This window comes from Morchella sextelata (genome assembly GCF_020137385.1).
Source record: "Morchella sextelata strain SCLS chromosome Unknown scls_3, whole genome shotgun sequence".
In the NCBI taxonomy this organism is placed as follows: Eukaryota; Fungi; Ascomycota; class Pezizomycetes; order Pezizales; family Morchellaceae; genus Morchella; species Morchella sextelata.
The window spans coordinates 2,036,956-2,064,860 of record NW_025408618.1 but is presented as its reverse complement, the minus strand read 5'-3'; the positions used below and the strand labels follow the sequence as shown (position 1 = coordinate 2,064,860).

At 44.3% G+C, this 27,905-nt stretch overlaps 7 protein-coding genes across 7 annotated transcripts; 6 read left to right on the top strand and 1 right to left on the bottom strand.

Annotated features, from left to right (window-relative positions):
• Positions 1 to 61: 61 nt before the first annotated feature.
• On the top strand, positions 62 to 6,726 carry H6S33_009361 (uncharacterized protein; the record flags this gene model as incomplete). Its single annotated transcript, XM_044840748.1, has 8 exons — positions 62 to 925; positions 986 to 3,113; positions 3,173 to 3,519; positions 3,583 to 4,202; positions 4,257 to 4,648; positions 4,705 to 4,995; positions 5,045 to 5,832; positions 5,887 to 6,726. 8 exons carry the CDS (start codon positions 62 to 64, stop codon positions 6,724 to 6,726), a joined length of 6,270 nt encoding a protein of 2,089 aa, XP_044698176.1.
• Positions 6,727 to 11,622: 4,896 nt separating this feature from the next.
• H6S33_009360 (uncharacterized protein) lies at positions 11,623 to 12,845 on the bottom strand (the record flags this gene model as incomplete). The annotated part of the gene is made up of 5 exons (XM_044840747.1): positions 11,623 to 12,114; positions 12,168 to 12,334; positions 12,394 to 12,570; positions 12,639 to 12,720; positions 12,792 to 12,845. The coding sequence occupies 5 exons, from the start codon at positions 12,843 to 12,845 to the stop codon at positions 11,623 to 11,625; spliced, it is 972 nt and encodes a 323-aa protein (XP_044698175.1).
• A 2,008-nt stretch (positions 12,846 to 14,853) lies between these two features.
• On the top strand, positions 14,854 to 16,083 carry H6S33_009359 (uncharacterized protein; the record flags this gene model as incomplete). Its single annotated transcript, XM_044840746.1, has 1 exon — positions 14,854 to 16,083. The coding sequence occupies one exon, from the start codon at positions 14,854 to 14,856 to the stop codon at positions 16,081 to 16,083; it is 1,230 nt and encodes a 409-aa protein (XP_044698174.1).
• Positions 16,084 to 18,542: 2,459 nt separating this feature from the next.
• Positions 18,543 to 19,640, top strand: H6S33_009358 (uncharacterized protein; the record flags this gene model as incomplete). Its single annotated transcript, XM_044840745.1, has 1 exon — positions 18,543 to 19,640. The coding sequence occupies one exon, from the start codon at positions 18,543 to 18,545 to the stop codon at positions 19,638 to 19,640; it is 1,098 nt and encodes a 365-aa protein (XP_044698173.1).
• A 2,190-nt stretch (positions 19,641 to 21,830) lies between these two features.
• On the top strand, positions 21,831 to 22,986 carry H6S33_009357 (uncharacterized protein; the record flags this gene model as incomplete). The annotated part of the gene is made up of 9 exons (XM_044840744.1): positions 21,831 to 21,875; positions 21,955 to 21,965; positions 22,026 to 22,033; positions 22,092 to 22,123; positions 22,182 to 22,308; positions 22,395 to 22,503; positions 22,561 to 22,576; positions 22,885 to 22,897; positions 22,973 to 22,986. The coding sequence occupies 9 exons, from the start codon at positions 21,831 to 21,833 to the stop codon at positions 22,984 to 22,986; spliced, it is 375 nt and encodes a 124-aa protein (XP_044698172.1).
• Positions 22,987 to 24,848: 1,862 nt separating this feature from the next.
• Positions 24,849 to 26,164, top strand: H6S33_009356 (uncharacterized protein; the record flags this gene model as incomplete). The annotated part of the gene is made up of 6 exons (XM_044840743.1): positions 24,849 to 24,865; positions 24,929 to 24,963; positions 25,039 to 25,578; positions 25,651 to 25,791; positions 25,847 to 26,018; positions 26,080 to 26,164. The coding sequence occupies 6 exons, from the start codon at positions 24,849 to 24,851 to the stop codon at positions 26,162 to 26,164; spliced, it is 990 nt and encodes a 329-aa protein (XP_044698171.1).
• Positions 26,165 to 26,982: 818 nt separating this feature from the next.
• On the top strand, positions 26,983 to 27,565 carry H6S33_009355 (uncharacterized protein; the record flags this gene model as incomplete). The annotated part of the gene is made up of 3 exons (XM_044840741.1): positions 26,983 to 27,051; positions 27,136 to 27,349; positions 27,447 to 27,565. 3 exons carry the CDS (start codon positions 26,983 to 26,985, stop codon positions 27,563 to 27,565), a joined length of 402 nt encoding a protein of 133 aa, XP_044698170.1.
• Between the last annotated feature and the right edge of the window lie 340 nt (positions 27,566 to 27,905).

The window sequence follows — 27,905 nt, the reverse complement described above, 5'->3', positions numbered from 1 at the left end:
TTCAATACCACCTGCATATCGTCAGACAGAACCTTTGCTTTCCACAAGGAATAGGATTTAAATGCCTCCAAAACCTGCATGCACAAGTCCGTACGACGGAATTAAGCAGCAACTGACTGTTGATGCTTGCTCAAGCTCGACTATAAAGCTTTTAACGGAATCATTCACTACTACCGAGCCAAACGTCACATCGGCTACTGTCAAAATATCCTCGCGATCAAAGAATGCGAAATTAACCTCGCAGAAGGTAGCAACAGAGACCGTCACTGTAGCAGTTTCGCCGGCATCAAGGATAGTAGAGAAACAGAAGCTTGCGATTGAGGTAATAAATATCTGCCTCAAAGCTCTCACCGATGCGGCGAAAAAAGATGCGCCGCCTCCTTCCGCTCCTGAAATCTCTGCGCCAGCTCGGAAAACAGGAAAACTAGTTTCTACGAATAGCAAACCATTGCAGTCGCGATCCGCAAATCGTAATGACACGAAGTCCGATCCAATTGCGAACTTGGCGTCATGCTGCGCTCTCTCAATATCATATCTTAACTCGATCCAACATACCTCTAGTCTCCCAGAGATGCCCCCACTACAAGTCGAGACCGCCCAGAACAGCCTTCTGTTAAAATTGATACAGCTCGGAATGTTTGAGATGGCATTAAAAGAGGCTCGGAGCCTGAAGCGGAAATTGACTGAACATATGCAAAATGGATCTGCGGAGGAGAAACAAACTAATGGGGTTCAAATAGTATCAGCAAAGTCTAAGCACTCTGGGAAAGAAGGTGGGGCTACAAAACCTGAGAAGGAATCGTTTAGTAAGATGCTTGAGTTTAAGGATGTGACTGCGTCAGTACCTGCTTTTCCATTGGTTATTTCATGCCAACTGGGAATGCTGCGATGTCTTGCAGGATTGAAGAGACCAGAGTTGATTGAGGTTCGTGCTTTTCTGTTTCGCTGAAAGCTAAGAAACCACACTAATCTGATATCTTCCCAGGCCATCATCCCTTCATTATCTGCTCAATACAATCCCTTATCATTGATAAAGGTTTATTCAAAATCATCCCCGTCTAAAGCGTTGACCCATTTGAATGTTCTTATTCATACTCTCTTATCTATAACTCCTTCAACGGCGGTGTCTTCTGACAGCGATGCCACAAATATCAAACTATTCTGTAGTCCTAAAACAGCACTGGAACTACAAACACTAGCGACTCAGTGTGGTGTCTTGAGAAAACGTCTCCAGTCTAATAACACGGGTATAATTGAGAAGGACACCGCCGAACAATGGGAAAGTTGGCGCAAATATTTAACCGCGTTCGTCCGACGTTCACAGGAACAACGGACCAAGCCCGACCGTTATAAATTTATACAACAAACATCAAATACAGTCCGTCAAATACTTCATGGGAGTAATTCATCAAAATCCTTACCATTAGAGGTGATTAAAACTCTCGCCACCGTCTCGTTCGACGCCGGCTTGCTAAAAGAATCTATGAATTGCACGGAGGAATTACTTATGGAATTGGAGGCCATGAATAACGAGTCAGATTCAGCGCTGAAAGTCATCAGTAATGTCCGATTAGCAACCATCGAATTAAAACTATCAACAATTGGAAAGGATGGGGAGCTCATCCTAGATAATGAAATTGTCGAGGGGCTCAAAGAACGGGTTGAGATTGCGGTTGAAGGGCTTGCATCAATTAGAAATGGTAGAAAGGCGGACCTGGAGCTTTTGTTGAACGAGGTAGCCCTACTGAGAAGGGGCGGGGTCAGTTTGCTGGCTTCTCTTCTGAAAGACGAAACGGACAGCGAGGAAAGAGTGGAAGAGACAGTGGATGATAAGGAGGCAAGGTGGACTTTAAGAATTTTATGTGATTCAATCGCTCGAGGGGTTATCCGATTTTGCGGTAAATATTTGACGATGGTGATTTCGGACGAGGAACGAGCAAAAGCAACCAAAATTGTCACATCTACAATTGATACAGCTATCTCAACGTCTTGGCGAGGATTTATCATTAGTTCCCCAGATGCGTGGGAAGCTGTCGAGGATTTAGTCAAAGAGTCTTTGACTATAATCAGATCACTGCCAGAAAATGATATTGACCACGCTACGTTTTACGAAAAGTTTTCCACGACATATTGGCAGATCCATCTACTCTATCGAAAAGCAGGCATGGATAAGCCAAGCATCCTAGCCTTAAGAAGAAGTCTCATGATACTAGAACGAAGGCCCTCGGGGGAACTCGTCCAAACTAACGCAGCTTTAAAATGGGAGCGATTGGGCAGTCTTTTCCTTCTAGCAGGCGATTATAGGAGGGCTGAGGATGCGCTATTGAGCGCCGTAAACGTGTTTTTTGAAACCGGGACTCTGGAAGAGATTGGGCAGAGTGCCATGAAAGGCGAGTTGCCTGGAAATGCGTTCGATTTGCCTACTAAGGAGGCAACAGTCGATAGAGTTTTGGCGGGCCTTGTCAAATGTGCAAACAAGAAGAAGGATGGTGTGGCTTCTTCGCTACGGTTTGATTACGCAGGAATATCAAAAACGGCACGAGGTGCGATGCTTGAATGGTCGATGAGGTTGGCAATTGGAACCACGGGAAGTGATGGTACAGTCGCCCAAATATTAGCCGAGAGGTTACTAGACCTGTATTCCTTTGAAGAAATGCCTTTACGAAGAGCTAGAGTTATTTCGAAACTCTTAGAGCTCGCAGTCGATCATGCAGACCTAATCAACAAGGAGGAGGCTAAAAGTCTGGGCGAGGAGACATTTGAATGGGCCGAGGGTCCAGCTGCAGTAGCTTCGACGGAGGACAAACACCTATTGAGGTATAAAGATGATATAATAGCAGGTTGTCTGGTCAGCTTATCTTTCTTAAGATGGCAAGATGGCGAAGTCGAACCGGAACTGGTAAAAAATGCATTGGAGCTATGGAATAGATTGGTGAATGAATGCATCACTTGGGACGCAGTGGTAGAAAAAATGGAAGATATAAATCAAGTAATGAAAAAGTTGGAAATGGTGGCCGAATTTTTTGAGATGAAGGGTGAAGTTGAACTCAAGATTTGTGCTTTGAAGGTCCTGGTATCCTTTAGGGGAATAGAAGATAAAGCGAACTATGATTGTAAGTCAAATTCTCTTCAAAAACATCTGCTTGAGGTAATGTTAATAACCCTTCTACAGCCCTTGTCCAGTTACAAAGCCTTCTTGGGATCCAGTACCTTCGACTTGGATACTCTGGAAGGGCAGGAATGGCTTTAGTAAAAGCCCAAGCCTTGATTAGTAAAGCTCTAAGTGGATTATCCTCGACGACAGTACTGCAATTCCACTTAGCATACACAGAATACCTTGTGAACATTGGAAACCTTGAAAAGGCTGAGGAATATTTTCTTTCGGCTAGTGCTTTGGTTGATGAAGACGAAGAACTTATAAGCGCGAAAATCTCAGGGGCCAAAATTGCGAAGAGGGTGAAGATCAACAGGATTATTGCAGACGCTGCATATGCAATGAGTCTATTGACATTCGAAAAGGCGAGTGATAGACCATGATGACAACTATATATTTGCCATGAGCTAATTCTTGGAGTATTATAGGGAAATCCTAATGATGCATTGACACATGCTAGAAGATGTGTCAGGCTTAATCAACGTGCCTGGGCCGGTTTGGAGGCTCTCAGCAAACCAACTACCCCAAAATCTGACTCTCTTATTCAAGGGATGGCAGCGCTCACAACTAGCTCTTCAGCACCAAAGGTTCACTCGACTACATTAGCAGCATTCAATACACCTCTTCTTTGGCCACTTGTCTCGGCTCTTCACTCTAGTCTCCTTCAGGCGTCCAACATATACCGTCATCAGGGGATGGTTCGTGAGGCCGAGTTTTACCTTCAGCAAGCCCTCAAGACCGTTGAAGCAGTAAATGCAACATCTAGGATGGCCAAGACAATGACCTTGTATGGAGATTTGAAAGTGAGGGCAGGCCTAACAGAGGAAGGAACAGAGATGCTAGAGCAAGCAAGGGAGTTGATTACCAACGGCCACGATTTTGTTGAAATCGAAGTTGCGGCCGGAAACTTGGAGAGAATCCGAGGGGATTGGCAGGAGGAGAGTGAGGCTTATGAACGCGCCGAGAAACACTTAGAAGAATTAATGGCCGTCGATAGGATTGAAAATTTAGGAAGCCATAGACCAGACTCACAAATAGTGGTAGAAAAGTAAGAAAAGTATCTCCAAACTAATTTTGGGGGACATACATTAACGATTAGCAGAATGTCTAAAATGGTTCTAGACGGAGAAAACAAGCAAAACTCTAGGGCGAAAGCACCCGCCAAACGCAGAGGAAGGGTACCAACAACAAAGTCAAAGGCTGCAAAGGACGAGATCGAGAAAGCTTCCTCCTCTGTTAGCTTAACGTCTACAGTTGTTGGCGAATGTTCCACACTTCTCAAGCAGAAAGGGAATGTTTTGAGGCTTAAGGCCCATAATTTTTCAATGCAGCAAAAGTGCGAAAAAGCTGAAGCTTTACTCAAGGAAGCAGCAAAGCTTCCTATTGGGCACCAAGAAGCCGTCGTCCATGGCTTGACTGAAGCAAGGCATCTCTTCCAAGAAGCTTTGATTCTGATGAGCTCTGATCCAATTTTCGGGGTTCTTCAAGACTCGAGTATTACCATCCATACCTGTCATTGAGATATTTATCACTGACGCATATATTATTAGCTATTTCTTTGCCCAATATTGCCTTACATAAATCAGAGAATTTGGATCCAACTACTAAATCAACTCGCAAACCTGCCAAAGAGCGCAAAGCTGTGACAGAGTTTATGGAGCTTCTCGAGAAGGCTAGGGATGCAGTCTATAACGTGCACACCAGGGCCATTAAGTGTGGATCTTCAACAATGACACACAGTGTAGCTTCCCTCCTAAGTGAAATCATTGTGTTGATTCATGCAGTGAGTAGTGTAAAGGGCAAAGGGCCAGAGCATCCATTCTTTGCGAGTTATTCTCTTGGTAAGTTTGGACTCAATTATGTGAAGAACAACTCGCTTACTTCTGTCAGAATTACACAAAGGACTCTCGATTCAAAGGGAGAAGGCAGCTATTGAGGCCGAAAGGATTTCAAACAGCATTCCTGAAGACTTGAGTTGGCCAATAAACGGACCTCACGGTGGGACTGTGGCAACAGAGCTCAACTCATTTGAATTTTCAAGTTTTCAACAGGATTATGTTGATATTATCCCAAACAGATGGGCAGCTGTTTCGATTTCTTTGAATGAGAGGCGCGATGAGCTTTACGTCTCACGTTTCCAGGCCGGAGAAAGCCAATTCATGATACGTTTACCACTCACTCGCGGGAATTCACGAGATGATTCCGAGGCCGTATTTGAGTACGGCGAATGCCGACAGGAACTTGACGAGATCATTGAAGGAGCCAATACCAGTGCTCACAATGCCAAAGAAATGACAAGTAAGGGTGCTAGGAAGGAATGGTGGGAGGAAAGGGAAGCCCTCGATTCTCGCCTCGGTGATCTTTTGGAAAACATTGAACACGTCTGGTTTTGTGGTTTTAAAGGTATATTTTGCCAGTATGCGCGTTATTCTGGACTTCTAGCAAGATTTAAAGCGACCTTTGAAAAGGTACTTGCAAAGTATCTACCTTCAAGAAAGCGAAAAAAAGCTGGGAAGGTAAACATCGATCATCGTGTGCTTGAGTTGTTCATTGGACTTGGGCCATCGGAAGGCCAAGAGACTTTCAATGAGATGCTCGTAGACTTGATATTTTATGTGGTAGATATCTTACAGTTCCACGGAGAGGGGAATGCTTATGATGAGCTCGACACTGATGAGGTAAGTCACGAGAAATTGACACTCTAAAACTAGAGTTTGCTGACTCGTGATTAGATGGTTGTAGAGCTTACAGATGCTCTGGATTCGTACCATCAAGAGGTTTCTTTCCATGTAAATGATGCCGAACGCGGAATTGATCATACGATTTTGATCCTGGACAAATCAGTACACATGTTCCCCTGGGAATCAATTCCTTGTCTTCGTGGTCATTCGGTTTCTCGACTTCCATCTCTGGCTGCCCTTCGCGAGCGAATTCTAAAGATGCAAGAAAAATCACCATCGCAGACTGTTCCCGGCTTTTATGTAGACAGAGATAAAGGCTCCTATATTCTTAATCCTAGTTCGGATTTGGTCTCTACTCAAAACATGTTTGAAGACGGCTTTAAAAATTTGGATGGTTGGGAAGGAATAATCAACAAAGAGCCTTCTGAGGAGCAATTCCGGAATTATTTGAAGACCCGTGATCTCCTTATTTACTCCGGACACGGAAGTGGTGCACATTATATTCGTGGAAAGACCGTCAAAAAGTTAGAACAGTGTGCAGTTTCTATGCTTCTGGGGTGTAGCAGTGGAGCAATGAAGGATTCTGGCGAATTTGAGCCATACGGAATGTCTCTGAACTACCTGTTGGGGGGGTGTCCAACCTTACTGGCAACCTTGTGGGACGTAACGGACAAAGATATCGATCGATTCTCAAAGGATGTTTTCGACAGGTGGGGATTGTTCAACAAAACAGACAAGTCTTCAAGGAAAGTTAAAGGGAGGGCCACCTCTCCATCTGCTGGTGTATCACTTGTGGAGGCGGTTGCCAAAGGAAGAGATTGTTGTAGTTTGAAGTATCTTAATGGCGCGGCACCAGTGGTTTATGGTATTCCGGCGTACTTGTCTATTTAACTTTTTGTTTTTCCTTTACACAGTATCAGGTTATGGGCCCGGAGTAGCGTCAGGGAAATTATAGGTGTTTGGGTGCTTGAATTTAGGTTTTTTGTTTACTGTATGATATCAAGGGTTTAGAAAGTATTGTCATGATTACGAAGTTGATGGTATTTCATGAATCAGTTCTATATACAGGCGGCCACTTTATAGCTAGCTACCATAATATATACGAGGAAGATTTCTTAGAGCTATTTAGGGGCAAATTCCAACACTTGTAACGTATGCGGTTATAAGGTTTTACATCCCACAATCCAATTATAGTAAATAGTAAATAATATTGTGATTAGGGCTGCAGTACATACATAGTATATATTGACTATCAAGCTCGATTAAACACGTTTTCTAGGACCTATGGTAAGTACACATATTATAGTGATCAAAGATTTGTACTCATACATATGTATAAAAAACCAATATACCAAACCCCATAGGTCACAGATTACCTCAAAGCTTATTTCTAATCCTTAACATCAGCACCCAAATAGCAAGGTTTCCTTTTCGCTTATGTACTTTTCGATATACTGATAGGTAATACCTGCGCGTCTTGAATCTTTACTTGCGGGAAGTTCAGCTAGGGACCGTGTTGAGTGGTGGAAGGGCAACTAAGTCCAATTAAAGGCTTGCTAGTCAACATCGCCAAGCCTCTCCATCCTCTCAGTCTCGCCCAACCTCCCACCGCTCTACTAAATTGAGTTCCGAAACATGGGTGAGCACTGGGGGGGGGGGGGGGGGGTTTATAAAGGTAAAACCTTGGAAATATAGGTTTTCAATATAAGTGAGATATACCGTAGAAAAGACTTAACTCTGGGTTTATGCTACAACTAAGGTAACAATATTGAGCCACCATATCTTATGGTCGCTTGAGAGCACATATATGCCCAAGCACATGTAATGCATGATTCCTAAATAATAGGTGACGGTGAATTCCGAATTAGCGCACGATAAGTGATCACCAGGGTTTAGGGCTTTCTACAGGCCCTTAAGCTTTCACACTATAAACCTCCACTAAAGAGCCATCCGGTCTAGTGTCAAACGAGCTACACGATATATTGATGGCGCCGGAACGGGGAAATGAGGGGGGTAACGGAACGATAGTTATAAGACTAGTTGGATCATAAGAAATCACTCGGTCAGCCCTTTGAATCACAAAGAATCACTCATTGTTTGGTAGTATCCTCTAATACTTCCGCAAGGTGGGTATAAAAAGGTTTAGGCCTATAGACTCATTGGGCTCCTAATAATATAATCCATCTTAAAAATCCTTGATCACTCGAATATGGTGAGCATATGTTGACTTTGCCATCATAATTAAGCTAAGCGCAGCAGCGACGTCGATATCTCTAGTACAAATTACAAGACTATGGAGCCAAAAGATACGATGGTTAACATAAACCGTTACTCTCGTTTATCATCCTTAGCATAATTACATATTATGTATATTATTTTAGCACAGGCTACTACATGTACATGTAGTTGATCCCTTGACCGACGGTAATTCACTATTCCTAGCCTAGTTATTTCATTTAGAGCAATATCCGACATTATTTCATTTGTTTGAATAAAAGATGGGAGAGTCCCTTGAGAAATCAATTCATCCGCACAAATCGCCTAAAGCGACGAGATATTCTCATTCTAGGTTGAATACACGGGTAGAATTAGAGCTGAAATACTCGAATCGGAAATAGAGGGGTTGCTTTTTGAATTCGTATATTGAAGTTACCTATATACGTTTAGTTCAGCGATATCCAGTCCAGTGCATAGCCTTCAGTATAATTGGCGTACGATCAACACTAGTTCATGGGTTCTGATTTGGTATGATACATGTGAGTTCTGGCGGTTGTCTCGCTTTAATCGCGTCTAGCCGAGGCTCTGGCAGATATGGCTTGTGAGACCACTCCTCACATCACTAGCTGGCCCATGCTCAAACTGTTGCAACAACCCTCGACCTGACCTTACCCCGGATTTCGCGATCGGACTCCGACTCTGCTTCATCTTCTCTCAACTCCAACATATCTACGACATATCATAATCGCCAGCATCTGTTGAATATACCTGATGACTTCGCCTGCCTCAGGTTCAGTGGCTCCTGTGCCGGATCTAAAATCTAAGCAGATCTCTAACCCGAAACCTGGCGCCAATCCCCCATCACATGCTCGTCGACTACTTATTCTCTCCCTGCGATACGCGATTTCACCAAAAGAATATGCTATTATTCGACGTCGCATACTTATTAAAGGGCCCTCCTCGATAGCTATTAGAACCCCTTCAAAAAGCCAGTTCGATGCTGTTTGCAATCAGACCGAAGATTTCATTCCAGCTTCCACGCGCGCTGGATTACGAGTATTTCTAGCTAGTAGTCTTGTATTGAAATTGTGGGATGTACTATCTGAGAAGTTGTCAAAACGCAAAGGGGGAAAAGAGTTGTAGGTTACCTATTCACTCGTTAAGCTCGCATGTGATAGTTAACGGTTGTGACAATAAGGACAACTGTGATCCATACCACGTTCTTCAAGAATCCCAATTTCCTACTGTCACTCTCGCTCTCGACACTTGTGGTATTTCATAGACTGCTTTATCGTTTTCTATACCAACTGCGCTCAAATCTACTTCTACCAAATGCCCAAGCTCGGCGGTTTCGGCAGAGACACCCGAAGGTGTCTGGAGTATTCACTTCACCGCTTTCACCCTCTATAGGATCTTCACTTGCAGGATTAGCACTACTATTACATCCAGCTTCCGATCGGCGAGTTACGATAGCGGTTTATGCTTTTGTGAAGGCTTTGGAGTACTCCTACAACAAACTGGAGGATGATGGATGGTTTCCTGAGCGGCCTTGGGTACGTGTTCCTTCGAAATGGTCCATTTGGATTCGGTTATTGATCTATAAATTGCAGTGGTTCGGCTCGTGGCTTCTTTTCCCAATAACATCCGGGCAGCTATTTTATACCTTCGTATTCGATAGAGATTGCTTCCCGTCGGAATACGGCGGGTTCATTCTCGACCACTCTAAAGAGTATATCCAATCAAAACCGGCAGGATATTCTTCCACGGTAAAGTGGCTAGGAGCCTACGATATTATAGACAGTATTAGCAAAATTGCGAAATTAGGTTACCCGTAAGTTACCTTCCGAGTTCTTAACAATCCTTTAGTTCAATGATCAACTGACAGTTTTACGTTCAACAGGCCATTTAACTCGCCAATCTTGTACCCCAATTCAAACATACTCCCTAAATCACTCCAATCAATTTCTCCCATAGTGGACCCCGCTCACCCCATAATAAATTCCCTCCAATGCGCTGTTCTTCACCCACACGAACCCAGTTGCCTCAAAACATACCTAAACTTCTGGGCCTCAGAGTTCACACACGTAGCAAAATTCATGAGTATATGCTACGGCTTCTCATGGGTCCCGAAGTATAGCCTCTTCTTTAAAGACCCCGTAAGTGCGCTTACGAGGCTCACCCGGTCGACACTGCTCACGAGCACGTTCATCACCGGAGCAATAGGAACATCCTGGGCCACATGCTGTCTGTTCCAAAAAACACTACCAAGAGGGCTATTGCCAAAGGGCCGTTTCTGGCTAAGTGGTTTTCTTGGAGGACTATGGGCGTTTGTAGATTCGAGGGGTGGGAGAGGGAACTTTTTGTATAGCTTGCGATTAGGTATTATTAGTGCTTGGAAAGTACTTGTGAAAAGGGGCCTCGTTAGGGGACTCAAGTATGTTTCTCCTTTGGTCTTTAAGCGCGGGTGTACAAATTTGCTAACGTGTGATAGGAATGGTGATGTATATCTTTTTGTCTGCTCTCTGGCTATAATCAACTCCCTATTCGATATGGAAGCGCATTCTGTTACTGGTAGTGCTGCGCGTAGAGTATTGAGTTCTGTCAGGGGATTGGGGCTGAAGGACCCTGTTAATGAGAAAAAGGTGGTTGAGGCAGAGACACCGGCATCAGCCAAGGCTACAACTAAAATGGTTTAGAATGATAAATATCCGTTATTATTAGTACATTATCATTGATTTATGGCGTTGAGGATATCGATGGCTTCTGTACTTAGGACTGAGAGTATTATATATGTCTGGACATATTGTTTGAGATTCGTTATACGTGAATACACAGCAAGATACCTGTGATGGTTTGCACATTTAACTAGGCGAAATAAACACCATATTTATGGTTATATATATCTTCACAAAACATTTCTCACCGGTCACTTGTACAAATGGTAACTACGTGTATCGTGCGAAGATATTTCTTCTCGATATGTAAAATACAGCTCCGTGAAACGCATATATTCTAGACCCAGATTTAAAAGCACGAAAGTTTAGAATGCGTGATGGATTGAGATCAGGCGTGAAATTTTGGGAAGGAAGGGGATTTTATTGAAGGGGTACATGTAGTTAGTGGGTTTGCCAAGCCTGGCGTTATGTTCTGTGGACGGGCACGAGACTACATAGCACGAAAGTTACTGGGCTTTTAATCCCCTTTTTCTATCCCATAGCTACCATGTCAATCAATGCACATGTTTACCTATTTAGCCCACATACTTGGCGGGGCGTTTCTATATGGAACAATGTTTTTCCAAATTGACAAGCTGCAAGGATGAGGCTAGCTTCCGAGTGATATTTCATGAACCATGTCCCCAGGTCATATTGCAATACTACAACCATACCAAACGGAATTAGGAAACTAGAGTAGAACACATATGTAAATTCTTTTTTTATCGCCAACTATATCCAACTATAATCACTACATTTCAAAAAAAAAGCAGATATCCCCTGGATAACCGCACCATGCCATCTACCACCACCCACTCCAACTTTTTCACCGGGCTATTCCCAGATCCACATACACTTAACCGAAGGTAAGGATGTTACCAGCGTTGGCGATGACGTATGCCTTCAAAGTAGAAGTTCCGCCAGGGCTGAGACTATACGGCATGGTGGTTAGAGTTCCAGTAAGGGCCTCGTTAGATGCGCCACCAAAGTCGTTTCCAACGGCGTAGGCGTAACCACTATCAGTGGAGTACAGTGGGCTATCGACATCCTCAAAGACGTTGTATCTGACAAGGAGCTGCGCACCCTGGCGAGTGTTGATACCGTCGTTGCAGTTGACGAAGTAGTTGTTGACGATATCACCGGTTCCGAAGCGGAAAGAGGGAGTACGCGAGTTAAGGTTGCTCCAGTAGTTGTGCTTGTAGGTAACAGTCAAGTGGCCAGAGTCCTCAGCGGAGTTGGAGTCGGAGTGTCCAACGAGAGAAGCCTTCCAGTGGTCGTGTAAGTAGCAGTATGAGACAGTGATGTAATCACAACCATGGGTGATGTCAAGGAGACCATCGTAGTAGTCCTACTTCAGTCAGTCAAAACTTCACTTGTAAGCTGAGAAGGCTAATTTCTCACTTTGTCGTGGTCCATGTCAGAGAACAGCTCGCAGTGGTCAACCCAGACATTGTTGGAGTCTTGGATACCAATGGCGTCACCGGTATCGGCAAGGACCTTGGAAATCTTCAAGTTCCTGATAATGACATTGCTCTCTCCGTTGACACGAAGACCAATACCAACCAAAGCTATTTGTTATATCAGCATTCCGATGATCCTTATTCATGTTTATTGAAGATAGGCTTACCTGCGGAGGAAGACTTTCCAAGAATACTCTTGTTGGAGCCAACGCTGACAACAGCATTACCGGTGATGGTTCCACTGATGTGAATGATGGCCGGTGTATCCCCGGCAGCAGCCGCTGTAAGAGCAGCCAAAGTGGTAACAGTGGTAACTGATGAAGCAGCAGCTCCCCCAGTAGTGCCTATACCATTGCAACGCCAGATGTCAGAGAAACCACGAAACCCACGGCGCAAAGCCGGAGCTACATACCTCCACCCAAAGTGGCGTATCCAGCGTTGGCAGCCTCAGTAGAGGAAGCGCGCTTGACAATAGCGTGAGGGCCCGGAGCTGCCTATATTCACGGTTTAAATTATGAATATCAATTCTGACTCTAAATTCTCGAATATTTGAGTATATACGCACCATTGACAGCTGGGCGAGGGCCGTGAGGGCCAAGCCGAGGATGGAAAACTTCATAATTGCGAATATCAGAAAAGGCCAAAGGATGTTCTGAAGACTGAGATGAACCTGTTGGATGGAGAAGAAAAGAAGCCTTTACTGGGCGACATTGCCTTCTTTATATACCCATTTCACAGCCTTTATTCACAGCATATGCAACTCTCCAAAACTATTGCCTGGAGCTAGAAATTGCATACCTACTAGCTACCCCCATCATACACGGAGCTTTAATTCTTGTTTACCGAGAGTTGCACATATGAAAGCTCTTCAGTTGGTCAGAGAAAGTATGGCCGAGAGAAATGTAAATAGCTGAATCAGGCAGCGATCGTCGTAGCTTCCCTGACGGAAATCATTAAGCGACCGGCCTATAACTCCCGACTCCAATCTCAAAAGGTTTATTTCGCCTACTCGCAAGGTATTTTCCGAATGCGTATAGTAGTATGGAATCGTGGGTATCGGTTCCGAATTTACACCGAGGCCGCGGCCGCACATCAAGATAATCAGCATGGATATTATAGACTAGGTAATCCTTCGTTCCAGCAACAGGCCCTGGAGAAAACCCGTGCCTTAATAACTTACATTTAAAAATGGGATCTTCTTATTGAATGTGGGCTCATGTGTCGTTGTTGTTACAAACTCACTCGGGCAAGTCAACGAGGGTGTGTTTAACGGTACGAACATTGGCGGTACGAACGCCCGCCAAGTTCTCTGGGGAAAACTGTGGGGGCTCCATCCTTACCCTTGGAACTTACAGCGGTTTGGTCACCTATAGAAGCTGAAATAATTACTTGAACCCGGTTAAAGGCCTATTATGCAGGTAGGATACCGGTTATATGGTGGCTATTGAAATAACCCTGGATTACATGTGATTAAGAGAAAAACGGTGGATATTCGTACCTTCATAGTTATTACAGTCTTTGACGGTCGCTTGACGAATACCGTCGCTCGACGAATACTAAATATAGTAGGTAGTTATACTATATACAGAAAGCCAAGAAAATTAAATCAGACTTCGAGTGAACTCCCTGCCTGTGAACTTCTAGCCCTTTTTCCCGCTTTTTGGGTATCCAACTCATTCCTTTTCCGCTTTAACTGTACTAATACATCTACATTCTCAATTACACAGGCCTCATTGGTATTAAGGCGCCGCTTATCTGGCTTTGTTTTTTCTATGTGCTGCTTGATCTGCTCCCTCAAGTACTCCTCACCCGCTTCATGCAAGGCGGCTTTGGCAGCGCATTTCTCGGCGCTCATCTTGAACCCTGTGAATAGGGCGCGCTGGAATCTGGAGCGGGGACTACTAGATAGGATTGTGGAAAGACACTCTACATAGTAATTGTGTATAGAGCGGGGTGTAGTAGGGACAATAATAGGGTGCGTTAGGAGCTGGTGAGTTGACCTGACGGGTGGTGGTGTAGGTGGTGGATGATTTTCTCGCTCATTCACCCTAGGGTCAGGGAGTGGAATATTGAATAGGACTTGAGTGGGTTCATAAGGTGAAATTCCGGTGCGGCGAAAACCTGCTGCAATATTACTTGCAGTAAATGCCTTTTCATGCGCTTTTGCTGTAACGGCAGCTATGTATCTTTGACTAGGTGATAGACTGGAACGAGGAAAGGAGGTATTGTGTAGTGGTATTAGGATTTGTAATGGGGATTTCTGTTACGTTCTTTTAGTTTCTGTTACGCGGAGATATTAGTCATCATTGGGCTATGGTTGGATATATAAGGGGGCGTTGTCTTGTGTTTTTATCTGTTTTCCTTCTCTTCTTTCTTCTTTACGCAACTACTGTATTTATTCCACGAATACTATTCTTTGTCCGCACTACGTCATAGGGCTCTAACCGGTTTATCATACCAGGCAGAGCCACCCCATAGTCCATAGTCAAAGCATACCTTTACGTCTACGTTCACATCTACGTTACTACCTAGGTTGTATTCCTTGGCACCACAGTCTATTGCCTATAGCCCCCGTGATACGTAGGTTGCGTCCTCTATCGCCAACCAATACAACACCATAGTCTACAATGTCGGAACATGTCCATGTCGATTATCAACAACTCAATGATAATCTCCAAAGATTTTTTGAAGCGCATCCACAGGTCGATCACGTTGTCGGAGCTGAAGCCTATGCGCTCCTTCAACAGTGTCAAAATGGTCTTATCCAATACGCAACGGATTTACAGGAGGTAGAAGCGGAAGCTGAGAGGGCAAGAAGGATGTTTGAACGAGATCTTACTGCTGCCCGAGCTCAACGAACTGCTGTTGAGGTTGTGGCCCCTGACGAAGAACCTATTGGAAACAATGCTCCACCTGTACCCCCAGCACCCCCAGTTACAGGTACCACCTATCGGTCGGAGAAACTCCCAGACCCCGACGTGTTCAGAGGGGATCGTGATCGAGAAAGGTTACACTTATTTAAACAACAAATGAAAATTAAGTTACTAGGAAACATCGATCGCTATCCCACCCTACAGTCTAAACTATCATATGCGTTCATCAGATTGGAAGGCGCTGCTGCCAATCAGTTCTTACAGTACATGGGAGAAGAAGGTATTGCCTTACCCTCTATGACACGGTTTTATGAGATTCTGGATACAGCTTTTGGAGACCCCGATCGAATGCGTACAGCTAGGAGGAATCTTCGAAACATCAGACAACGCACTCGAACCTTTGCCGATTATTTCGCTGAATTTCAACGGTATGCTGCTGAGTCGGGTATGGATGAAGTCTCTCGGATTGAGGCTTTGATGGAAGGAATTAATGGGGAACTGGATGAATCGATGATACACCATGAGACTCCTGCAACGGTAGATGGTTGTGCAACACTCTTGCAACGGTTAGATAACCGACGACGCGCAGCGGAAGCTAAGCGAGGTAGTAAAAAACCTTGGACTACTACTGCGACCCCGGCTCCGCGTCCTCCACCAACAAATCCTGTTCCTGTTCCCCGTCCTGCTGCCCCTGCTGCCAACCCACCTGCCACTGAGAATCACCCCTCGTTCCGTCCTGGAGGTGATGTACCCATGGATCTGTCTGGAGGACGTCGTCGCCCTACCCCTGCCGAAAGAAACGCCCGCTTAGTTGAGGGCCGATGTTTCTATTGCGGAGGTGTTGGACATATGGTTAGGGATTGCCCCCAAGCGAGGGCAACGGGAAACCAACCAAGGAGGCCTGTTATGAGAGGAGCAGCGTTGACGATGGAAGAAAATGACGGAAGCGATAACGAGTCGGCAAAAGATTTGTCCCTGCACTAAGTGGCTTAGCCCAGGGACCATTTAAGGATTTTTCTAGGATGTGTATTTCTGGTTTTTCGGTATCAGAGGAGGAAATGGATGGAAATCAACTTGTAGTAACTTGTTCGATTTCACAGAATAAAAATTCTTTCATACCTACCTACGCCCTTATTGATACCGGAGCATCAGGATATGCTTTTATTGATGAATCTTTTGCACGCCACAACAATCTTACAATGACCCCCCTCAAAATACCCCGCCATGTAGACGTTATAGATGGAAGGCCTATTAAGTCAGGAAAAATTACCCACATTGTCGATGTCTCGCTAGACATTCATGGTCATCGGGAAGTTGCGCCATGTTTTGTAACAAAGTTAGGACATTATCCGATTGTGATGGGGATACCTTGGATGCGACGACATGATGTTACGATTCGACCAAAAGAAAATCTACTTGTTTTTGACTCTCGAAACTGTTGTCAATACTGTTCACTCAATGGAACTGCAGTCATTGTTCATGGTATCTCGATTCCCTTACCGGAACACCATACGGTCATTGTTTCAGCAACCGAAAAATCTACGGTCAACATTGAACAATTAGTACCGAAAGAGTTTCACCATCGTCTCCATATGTTCAAAGAATATGACGCTTCGATTCTCCCACCACATCGACCATCCCATGACATCGAGATAGTATTGGAAGAAGGAAAACGACCACCATATGGACCTATATATGGATTGTCTCAAATTGAGTTGAAAGCACTACGGGAATATCTTGATGAAAATTTACCTAAAGGATTCATTCGGGCCAGTGAATCACCAGCGGGAGCACCTATATTGTTCGTAAAGAAAAACGATGGAACTCTTCGACTTTGTGTTGACTATCGAGGCCTAAATGCGATCACAATTAAAAATCGATATCCGTTACCATTGTTAAAGGAAACCCTAGCTAAGTTGTAAAGAGCAAAATACTATACGAAATTGGATTTACGTTGGGGATATAATCAAATCAGGATAGCGGAGGGAGATGAATGGAAAACGGCATTTCGAACTCGATATGGACATTTCGAATATACAGTAATGCCATTTGGATTAGCTAATGCCCCTGCAACATTTCAACATTGGATCAATGATATTTTACGTCCCTATCTCGACCAATTTGTAACGGCATACTTAGACGATATTCTCATCTATTCCGAAACTCTACCAGAACATAAAGAACACATTCAAAGGGTTCTAGAGGTACTTGATGAGAATCATGTTCACCTTAAACCTGAAAAGTGTGAATTTATGGTTCAGGAAACGAAATATCTCGGTTTAATTCTTACTCCAAATGGAAATAGAATGGACCCAAAGAAGGTTATTGATGTTTTGGAATGGACTACACCGACAAATCTTCGTGATGTTCAAGTATTTCTAGGATTTGCAAATTTCTATCGGCGATTTATTTTAGGATATTCGAAAATTGTTGCTCCACTTACAGCCTTGACGAAGAAGAATGTTAAATTTGATTGGACGGATGAAAGGGAGGAAGCATTTCAAACTTTGAAAAAGATGTTTACAACGGCGCCAATCCTAGCTCATTTTAATCCGGATCGAAAAATTGTGATAGAAACCGATGCATCCGACTATGTTTCAGCAGGAATCCTATCTCAACGTGACAACGAAGGAATCCTACATCCAGTTGCTTTCTTTTCCAAGAAACATTCTCCTGCAGAATGCAACTACGAAATCTACGACAAAGAACTTTTAGCAATTATACGATGTTTCGAAGAATGGCGACATCACCTGGAGGGAGCTCAATTTCCAATTGAAGTTCTTAGCGACCATCGGAATCTTGAATATTTTATGACAACAAAATTGTTAAATCGTCGACAAGCCCGTTGGTCTGAATTTCTTTCACGCTTTGATTTCGTTATACAATTTCGACCAGGAAAACAAGGAACAAAACCAGATGCATTAACTAGGAGGTCAGGTGACCTACCTAAAGAGGGGGATGAACGGTTGACACATCAGAGTCAAGTGATTCTGAAGCGAAAAAATTTGGATACTAAGCTAAGTTTGTTCGCGGGTTCTTTGTCAAATGAATCCGCTGAAGGAGCGTCCACTGTAGAGGAGTTATTTTCAAAAGCTTACCAAGTGGATAGTTTCCCAAATAAGATCCTCGCTATGCTCCGGAACGGCGTTCGTCACTCGAATAAGATTTCACTCGCCGAATGTATAGAAGATAACAACGGTCGGCTACTTTATCGAGGCATGCTATATGTACCAGACGACGATGACCTTCGACTAAGGCTTTTAAAAGAACACCATGATAAACCATCTGCAGGACATCCAGGTAGAGCGAAGACTCTGGAGCTCCTAAGTCGAGAATATTACTAGCCACAGATGCGGAAGTTCGTCGATCAGTATATCAGGAATTGCAATGTGTGCATCCGTAGCAAGGCATCACACAATGCACCTTATGGAGTACTTCGCCCCATGCCAATCCCCGATGGGCCCTGGACAGATGTCTCGATGGATTTTGTGACTGATCTTCCTGAGAGTGATGGGTATAATGCGATTTTGGTTGTGGTAGATAGACTAACCAAAATGCGGCATCTGATACCAACGACAAAGGAGGCGGATTCACGAGAAGTAGCAAAGCTGTATATTGATAACGTCTGGAAACTACATGGATTACCCGACACTATGGTATCCGATCGAGGAACACAGTTCGTTGCGGAATTTTGGAGGTCCCTTTGTGATCGACTGGAAATCTCGCCAAAATTCTCTACTGCATTCCACCCCCAAACAGATGGACAGACAGAAAGAATCAATGCCATAATGGAACAATACCTCCGAAGCTATGTTTCCTATCAACAAGACGACTGGGTCCGATGGCTACCGATGGCTGAATTTGCAACCAACAACCACGTTTCCGAAACAACAAAAGTTTCCCCCTTTTATGCTAATTCGGGAAGAAATCCTAGGATAACATTTGGGCCTTTGGAACATGGTAGAACGACGGCGGAAGATCAAGCTAATAGCATTGCGCGAGAAATGAAGGATATCATCAACTTCTTACGGAATGAGATGTTTCGGGCGCAAAGAATACAGGAAGAATCAGCCAATAGGAATCGGACTCCAGCTCCTCGATACCATTTAGGAGATAAAGTTTTCCTATCGACCCGTCATATTCTAACAAAACGACCTTCCAAGAAATTCGACTGGAAACGTATTGGACCTTATAACGTTAAGCGCATTGTCAATCCCTATGCTTACGAGTTGGAACTTCCCCGGTCAATGAAAATTCATCCAATATTTCATGTTTCGCTATTGTCACCCGATGTGAATGATCCCTTACCGGGACAACAACAGTTGCCACCACCTCCGGTTGAAATCGAAGGAGAGGAAGAATGGGAAGTCGAGGATATCTTGGATTCGAGGAAACGAAGAGGAAGATTTGAGTATTTGGTACGATATATGGGATATGATGAAGCCTCCTGGCAACCACTATCGGACCTTGAGCATTCACCTGATATCGTTAAACGATTCCATGAGCGTTATCCAGGGAAGCCTAAGCCTACCAGGAGGTAGGCCTTAGAAGGGGGCGTGGTCTGTAACGGCAGTTATGTATCTTTGACTAGGTGATAGACTGGAACGAGGAAAGGAGGTATTGTGTAGTGGTATTAGGATTTGTAATGGGGATTTCTGTTACGTTCTTTTAGTTTCTGTTACGCGGAGATATTAGTCATCATTGGGCTATGGTTGGATATATAAGGGGGCGTTGTCTTGTGTTTTTATCTGTTTTCCTTCTCTTCTTTCTTCTTTACGCAACTACTGTATTTATTCCACGAATACTATTCTTTGTCCGCACTACGTCATAGGGCTCTAACCGGTTTATCATACCAGGCAGAGCCACCCCATAGTCCATAGTCAAAGCATACCTTTACGTCTACGTTCACATCTACGTTACTACCTAGGTTGTATTCCTTGGCACCACAGTCTATTGCCTATAGCCCCCGTGATATTTGCAAAGATTTCCGGAAATTTGCTTTTGTCTATCGCTACCCTTAGGTTTAGTACTTCTTGTGAATAGTACTTTTGCATAGCAGAAAATACACCCACATCTAGCGGTTGCAAGACGTGAGATGTATGTGCTGGAAGGCAAAAGGGTAAAATCTTCTTCTGAAGGCAGAACTCAATCAACTCAACGTTGAGGTGTGATTCAAAGCCATCAAATATCAGCAACCGCCATTCACCATACGATCTATTACAGTTAGTTAAAATTCTTATTTTACTTTTAGAGGTAGTTTCTACTTGCCTGTGAGCAGTCTCGGGTTCAAATATTTTAACAATATACTCTAAACAGAGCTGACTATTGTTGTATCCTTTCTTTGAATACCCAAACCAGAAATTATGATTGTCCGCCGAACTCTCTTTATACCAGCCCGCGATATGGCTTAACCCTTTGAAAATAATTAAAGGTGTGACAAAAAATCCATCCGGAGCTACCGTTTCTACTACTGTACAAGATTCTCGTACCCGATGCTCTTTAAAAACGTGGTCTCTGCGTACGTTCCGACAAATTCGTTTTGTAATGTCTCCGATACCCATAATAAATCCCTTTTCGTCTAGATTATAGGTATTTCTCGGCGCAATTTCATACTTTTCTATCGCTTTCCGTAGCTACTCGTATATAAACCATGTTAACTTGAACATGTAACTCAAATATCATGACATACTTAATTTAAAGGAGAGAATACCTTCCAAAAAAAATCATCCATTACATCCCAACTATATGCATTTGCTCTATTGGTACCAATAGTTTTTGTAAGAACGTATCGGCATTCTGGGTGTCTGCCGAGAAAACGGTAGATCCAGTTTTTTCCTAGAGTTGGTAGGGTCTCATCAGGGTTTGTGGTTTTGCGGCGACGCAATAGGTTATTGGCTAAACTGTAGAAGAGTGTCCGGTCGGCTGGAACACAAAAGTCATCAAGAAATAAAAGTCTCTCCACTAAAGCCTCCTCCTCCGCTGGTGTCAAAAGCTGTTGATCTTGGTGAATTTCTTCGAGAGTTTTGTGGTTAGGCTTTTTAATATGACGCCGAAGAGTTGCTTCAGAAACCCCGTAGAGCTTCGCTATACGCAAAACTACTGGGGTCTTCCCCTCGCGTAACTCTGCATAGTAGTGACTGAGTGCGAACATCAAACACTCATATTTGCTGTAGCGGCGGCTGTGGTCAACAACGGGAAGTTCAGGGTTCAAAGGCTGCTCCATTATTATTTTCACTTTCACTGTCACTACAGAACTACTCTGGCCGTCGTCAAACTCCATTAATATACTAACAACAAAGTTCTTCGCGGTTCTTCACTCTTCCATACATTGTCTTGGCCAGCCACTTGATATTCGCCTACCCCTGTTCGTCGAGCGACGGTATTCGTCAAGCGACCGTCAAAGACTGTACATATCAGCCTGTGATTTCTTATCTATGTACCGGGGTCAACCATAAATACCGAGAATCTGATAAGATAAACACACCTATTTCACAGAAATATTCTCTTATCAGATTCTTCGTATTTACCCTCAACGCCCGGTACTGCGTTGTATTGTGAACGTACAGTTTTGTGGTTTTGTCTGATGTCGGAGACCGAGTGATCTCTCGTGACCTCAGCCCCAGGTGCGGGGAAGCCAACATACTCCTGGAACATCTTCCCGACAGGTCCGTTCGATTCATATTTTCATCCATTTAAGCATCTGCTCCGACATCGACAAATTCAGAAATGAAATGATGAGCCTTAGGAGTGCCCCCACATATCCATTCCATCCAACGGTTAGTATCCATTCCCCACACCCGTCTTCCGGATTAATTTGCGCAAGTCGAAACGGGCATTGATGCATAAACCTAAAAGTTTAAGTTTGTGTACGCATCCCAAGAAAGAAGCGCTTGACATATAACGTGGTCGGCGTTATATTCGCCGAGTCCTAGGGGTATATTTCAGGAGCTTCCAATTGGCCCATCTCGACTTCAACTGACAGCTTCATGCAGGCACTACAGGCACTACCTATAGTTCATCTAAAGTGTGTATTCAGCTCTGAGTGGAGGTTCTTGTGTTGCATAATGTGCCCTCGGCGTTAGAATTCCGAGATGTTAGGTCACAATGGTCACAATGGTTTCGTTGTCTCGTGCTTCCACGGTCAAATACTTGACTACTCTCCAGAAACCAACATCATGCTTTCGCATATATGTCCGAGCTCTCCTTCTGGTAATTGCAATCAATAAACCGTACCGTCAATTCCGAACATACGCATATTCTCCGACTACACGACTCGAAATTCGACATGGATGTAGCGTCAACTATAGTGCCGTACATCTGGATGTGGAGGCCGGACGATGATTATGGAGAGGTTGAGAGAAGGTTACTAATTAAGATGGCGCTGCAATCATATACAATCCCTTGGTACGCCGCTATATCCAATAACAGCTGTTCATTAACGTATCCCTTATACTGGTGAAGCTGCCAACGCTCCCTTGTATCATATCTCAATTCTATGGTTTCGTGCGAAGCTTGCCTGATATTACCACGCCTCAAATCGCAAAGCAACAGCTTAAGGGATCCCGTGTAGCAATGCATGTAGCAATAAGCGGTCATCCGTACAATAACCCAACGAGCTGATAGCTCATGCTATCCATTGGGGTTAATTAGAGGGTAGTAAACTACACGTAGTTCCCTGCAAACTCTTTACGCTCAGCCTCAGTACAGTGTCGATGGCTATTATGTAGCTTAGGCGGAAATGCTGTACACACGCATGCCTGATGGGAAAACTAAAGAGAAAACTAGATGGAATGTATATGTACGTGGACTGGAACAAACATATATGCGCTGTCAAGTACGTATACTTTGCTGACGCGAACACAATACTGAATAGGGGGGTTTTTGTGATTAGTTGGCTTCATGTCGACATACTCTTCACCGTGCCAAGAACATTTTTATATTGGTATTCATCGGTAAAGACTCCGTTCATTTGATGAGCTAAATAAATTCGCAATTCTTCGGCATCTCTTTGAGATATTCCACTCATCGTTTGAACTTTGACATGCTATAGCTTCTTGTGGCCAGCTCACAGAAAAGGTGCTTATATCAGACCTATACTAGTAAATAAATCAGACATATACCATATACCCTCTTGGTAAACTAAATAGGCGATGACTCCACAGTTGCAGTGCCTATAGCTTCGGAATAATACCGCATCATTCGGAGAGGTAATGACCCGAAGCTTAGAAGAAGCTCCGGCCCGTCAGAGTGCATTTCTGATGCGTGGTTTTTATAAACGTGCTCAATGCTCGTGATAATGCTCATGATAATGCTCGTGATAATGCTCGAAGCCAATGGAATTTGATAAAGTCAGCCGATTTGTATATGAGACACAAAACAACGAAGATATGTCTATATAAATGGAGTGATTGTTCTTTCGACTTCATGTCATGTTGTTGCCACTGCAAAAAACACGAGAGCCTACGTATGTGCATGTAGGTACACTCAATACCACCCCACACATATATATCGAACTCTCATCTAATGTAACAGACACTCGGATTCGGAGTTTGATTGGCTTCTATAGATTGCAAGCGAGCCGCTAGGGTAACGTCGCATGGGACCGATCCGTTCCGGACTCAGGGAACTCTAGCTCCATATCCCGAGCAAAAATCATGAAAGGAGACATGGAGTCGAATAGGTATAGGCCACTTAATCTATCAAATCATATTAAAGCCAAGCCTTTATCTATAATATTTATATTTATATTACCAAGGTTATGAAATTGTATATGTTACTCGGCCAATATCCGCTCAGTTGGCCGATAATTAAAACTCCTTTACTCCTGAGCCAAAATTACCGAAGCTGGTTTTAGTGAAATCTCTCGCTTGGTCATTGGATATTAAAGATTCCCGGGGATATCAAGAGCCGAACAAATCTTTTATATTGTGTGTATGTTGAATTCGGGCATTGTTATCACGGAGGACTATGGAGCCCCCAGGGTGCGTACGTCACCCAACCCCCAGTGAAAGTAGCTACCGATGGATGTAGAGTATTGCCTCAAGTATCTTGTTCTTCCAGTTTCCTCGGTCGTGCGAATCGCCTTGTAGTGATAGTGAATCTACTACCATCCTACCAGGTCGACGATATTCCCGAGTCTCATGCAAGGCTTCTAGAAGGCAAGGCGTTCCAATCAAGTACCTCAAACAACCCTAGTAGTTATCTTATCTCCAGGTCGTGTTTTAATTATCCGGTAAACACAACGCCATCTTGAATCCCCAACCAAACACTTCGTTCGGATTCGCCCTGCGCAGAAAGATTAGCCGACTTGAAGATCTCACAGATCAAATGCACCAGTAACGGCACGATCCGAAGTGATAAGCGATTTACGCATCTCTATGTAGGTACAGCAGTCGGATTGCAAAGGCAGGTCATCCTATCTGTCTTCAGGACAAACAAGCTTTATGCCGACGATCACATATAGCCATTGGGATGCTCCGACGTTGGAAAGCGTTGGTTGTGAGGACTTTTGTGAGTAGTGAAGTCAGTGCTTGGCTTACCAAAGACAATGATTCGAGGGTTGAGGTCCCTGGCCGATCTTAAAAAACATCGGATGGATTTCGAGATAAGATAAGGCATGATGACTCAATGTTATAGATCTAGATTAGATAATGAGACAATAGACCCAAATATGCCCCACACTGCCCCTCCCCATTCTGCTCCTTCGTTCCCCCCGACAACAATTCTCCTCTCCAAATTACACCGAAATAATGGATCTTGTTAACCAGTGAGTACAGAGCTCAATTGAACTTTTTCTACAAGTAATTTGTGTTGACTCGCGTCCTTACAGCTTAAATGACCGTCTCCTCTTTGCGGTACCCAAAAGTTCGTTGCGTCTTCTCCAGTCATTGATCTATCTGCCACCTAATGCTAACAGAATTTTCTTCAATTAAAAAATAGAGGGCCGTCTCCACCAAAGCTGCCTGGATCTCCTCCACGGATCCGATATCCAATTTCACCGTCACTCAAGATTAGACATAGCGCTATGCCTCAACCTCCCTATAGCCCTGGTCTTCCTCCCAGCAGCCGACATTCCCCGTTTCGTTGGTGAGGGAAGAGTCGACTTAGGTATTACCGGTCGCGACCAAGTTGTCGAATCCCAAGTTGACGTCGAGGAGATCCTGGACCTCGGATTCGGTTCTTGCAAGCTCCAGGTCCAGGTTCCGGAGATGGGCGATTACACTGACCCGAGCCAATTGATCGGAAAGAACATTGTCACTAGCTTCACTGGTCTCTCTAGCGCTTACTTTGCAAAGCTTGAGAAGGAACAATCCGACGCCAAGATGACAAATGGAAACACTGTGCTGGCCCCCGGAGAGATCTCACGCCCGACCAGTGCTATGGGTATGGCGGGATTGAAAACCAAGATCAAATATGTAGGAGGCAGTGTCGAGGCTGCTTGCGCTTTGGGTGTGGCGGACGGAATCGTTGATCTCGTTGGTATGTGTCGTGTCGTCTGTTGTTTCCATGACAAATTAGCTAGGTTTATTTGCTTATGAAAACCCCCCACAGAATCTGGTGAGACGATGAGAGCGGCAGGGCTCAAGCCGATTGCGACGGTTTTGGAGACTACGGCGATTCTTATCAAATCTAAGCACCCGTCGAACCCGCAGCTCATCAAAACGATTGAGTCCAGAATACGCGGTGTCATTAGTAAGTCCCCCGCCCCGCAATTTCCACCAAATCAGGTATTAATTTCATGATAAAGCCGCCAAAAAATACGTGCTCTGCACATACAACGTTCCCCGGAGTAAGCTTGAGTTAGTCAAGACTATCACTCCTGGTAAACGCGCTCCCAGTGTGACAATTTTGGAAGAGGAAGGATGGGTTGCGGTGTCGGTCATGGTGGAGAAGCGTAAGATCGCTAATATCATGGACAGGTATGTTTAGACCCCTCCCTCCTCTTTGCTAGAAGCAGCCGCTAATATCTTCTTCTTGCAGCCTTGAGGAACTGGGCGCCACAGACATCTTGGTGACAAATATTGCCAACTCAAGATCTGCGCCCGACCCGCCAGCTTCGGCTTAAATGTGTTTTTTTTTTTTTTTTGATGAGATAGATATCCCAGGATTTTCTCCCTCCTATTTCTTTTGTCCAAGTTAATTTATTTTGTTTATAAAAGCAAAGCTCGATGCTGAAATAAAACCTGCTATTACGTTATTATTAACCGATATTATGGTTCTCATTCGTTGCTGTCATCGTTAAAAGAAGAAAAAAACCGGTGCGGGGGGGGAGACTTTGCAGTCAATCCCTCCTGTGATTCTGACATCCGCATCAGAAACAAGCATTTTAATCTCGGCTGAACCTTATATGGTCAAGATAAGGATATCGACCCATCAGTCTTTTTCCTCTCCCCTAGTATTTCCAGTATTTCCCCCTCTTATTCCCACCCATTTCCCCCAGTCTTCACCGTCATTCAGAAATTTTTATGTATGACATCGATTCACATCGTTTCTCGTTGTTTCTGTCGCAAGCGGGGTCTTTTTCAGCCGGCAGTTGAGCGGGGCTTTTCCTCTCATATGGCCATGGCCAAAAAAAAGCAAAGTGAAACAGTTCATAAACTCTCACTCGAGGCATGCCGCATGCACGTCATCGTAGATTTCTGAAGCACGCGGTTGCGACAACTTCCACTTATTCCAACGCTTTCAACCGATCTCCGTGCCTTTTCTCATTTTCACCCACACACTAAGGTAACACTCCTCTTTGATTTGCCTGTTTTTCCAGTTTCCATATGACTGGTTCGCGAACACAAAGCCTTAGGCCTTGGCAAAAGCTGAGAAAAGAACCCCGCCGACTCTCCGGTCCCCCGCCCCCGCCTCAATTTGGTTTTACCATCAATCCATCTCATGGCAAACTCCAAAGACCAAATCCTCAGGCGTCTAGGAATCTCCGAAGGCGCGTATTCCCAGATACGAGTCAGTATCTCTTTCTCTCTATTCTTCTCTGCTTCTCGTAGCAAACTTACCCGTTTTCTCGGATCTCGCTGACGGCTTCAGTAGGAGTTTCTACGGAAAAACGTTGATTGGACTGCTTTCGCCGGTGGTTACGAGGGCTTCACGGCCCTCCCGGAGGAGAATCTGGCAAACCTGAAGCAGAAGCTGGTCAGGCGGTTCCCCGCGCTCGACGGAAAGGACGACGAGATTGTCTGGATTATCAAGAGACGATATCGGAATCACCAAACCATAAAGAAGCGGAAAGAGAAGCGAGCTAGCCGTCTGGCTTTCCTAAGCTTAACTTTTTGGCCCTTCTTTTTATGAAGGGCAGTCCGAATATGGAGCTGACCTTGTCTATGTTTTTTCTCTGTTTCTAGGACTCATCGGAGAACGCAAGACCGACGAAATCCGCATCGTTGACGAAGCACGAACTCGCGATAGTCACATCGACAAACGGCGCGTGGCTAGCATCAACTATCTGCTAAATCCATCATGATACTCGCTTTCGGCTAGCCGAGGATCGTGGAGGAAGGATTTGGACTTCTGAGGGAACAAAAAACAAAAAAATACAATAAGTTGAGACACATAGAGAGTTCTAATACCCATAAGCCGTTTACGGCTAGTGAATGTACCATCCCGGTTGCTTGTTACAGTAAAGGCGTTTGGTTCTATTATTCTCGAGATATTCCTGTCATCAAGAGAAATTCTATATATCTGGGGGCAGGCATAGCCAACGCATTTTCTTGTATTAAGATATCATGACTCTCAGCATCGGGATGAGAGCCTAGAGTTTAGTTCCGCAGAATTGACGGATCACTTCGTTTCCTAGAGTCGTT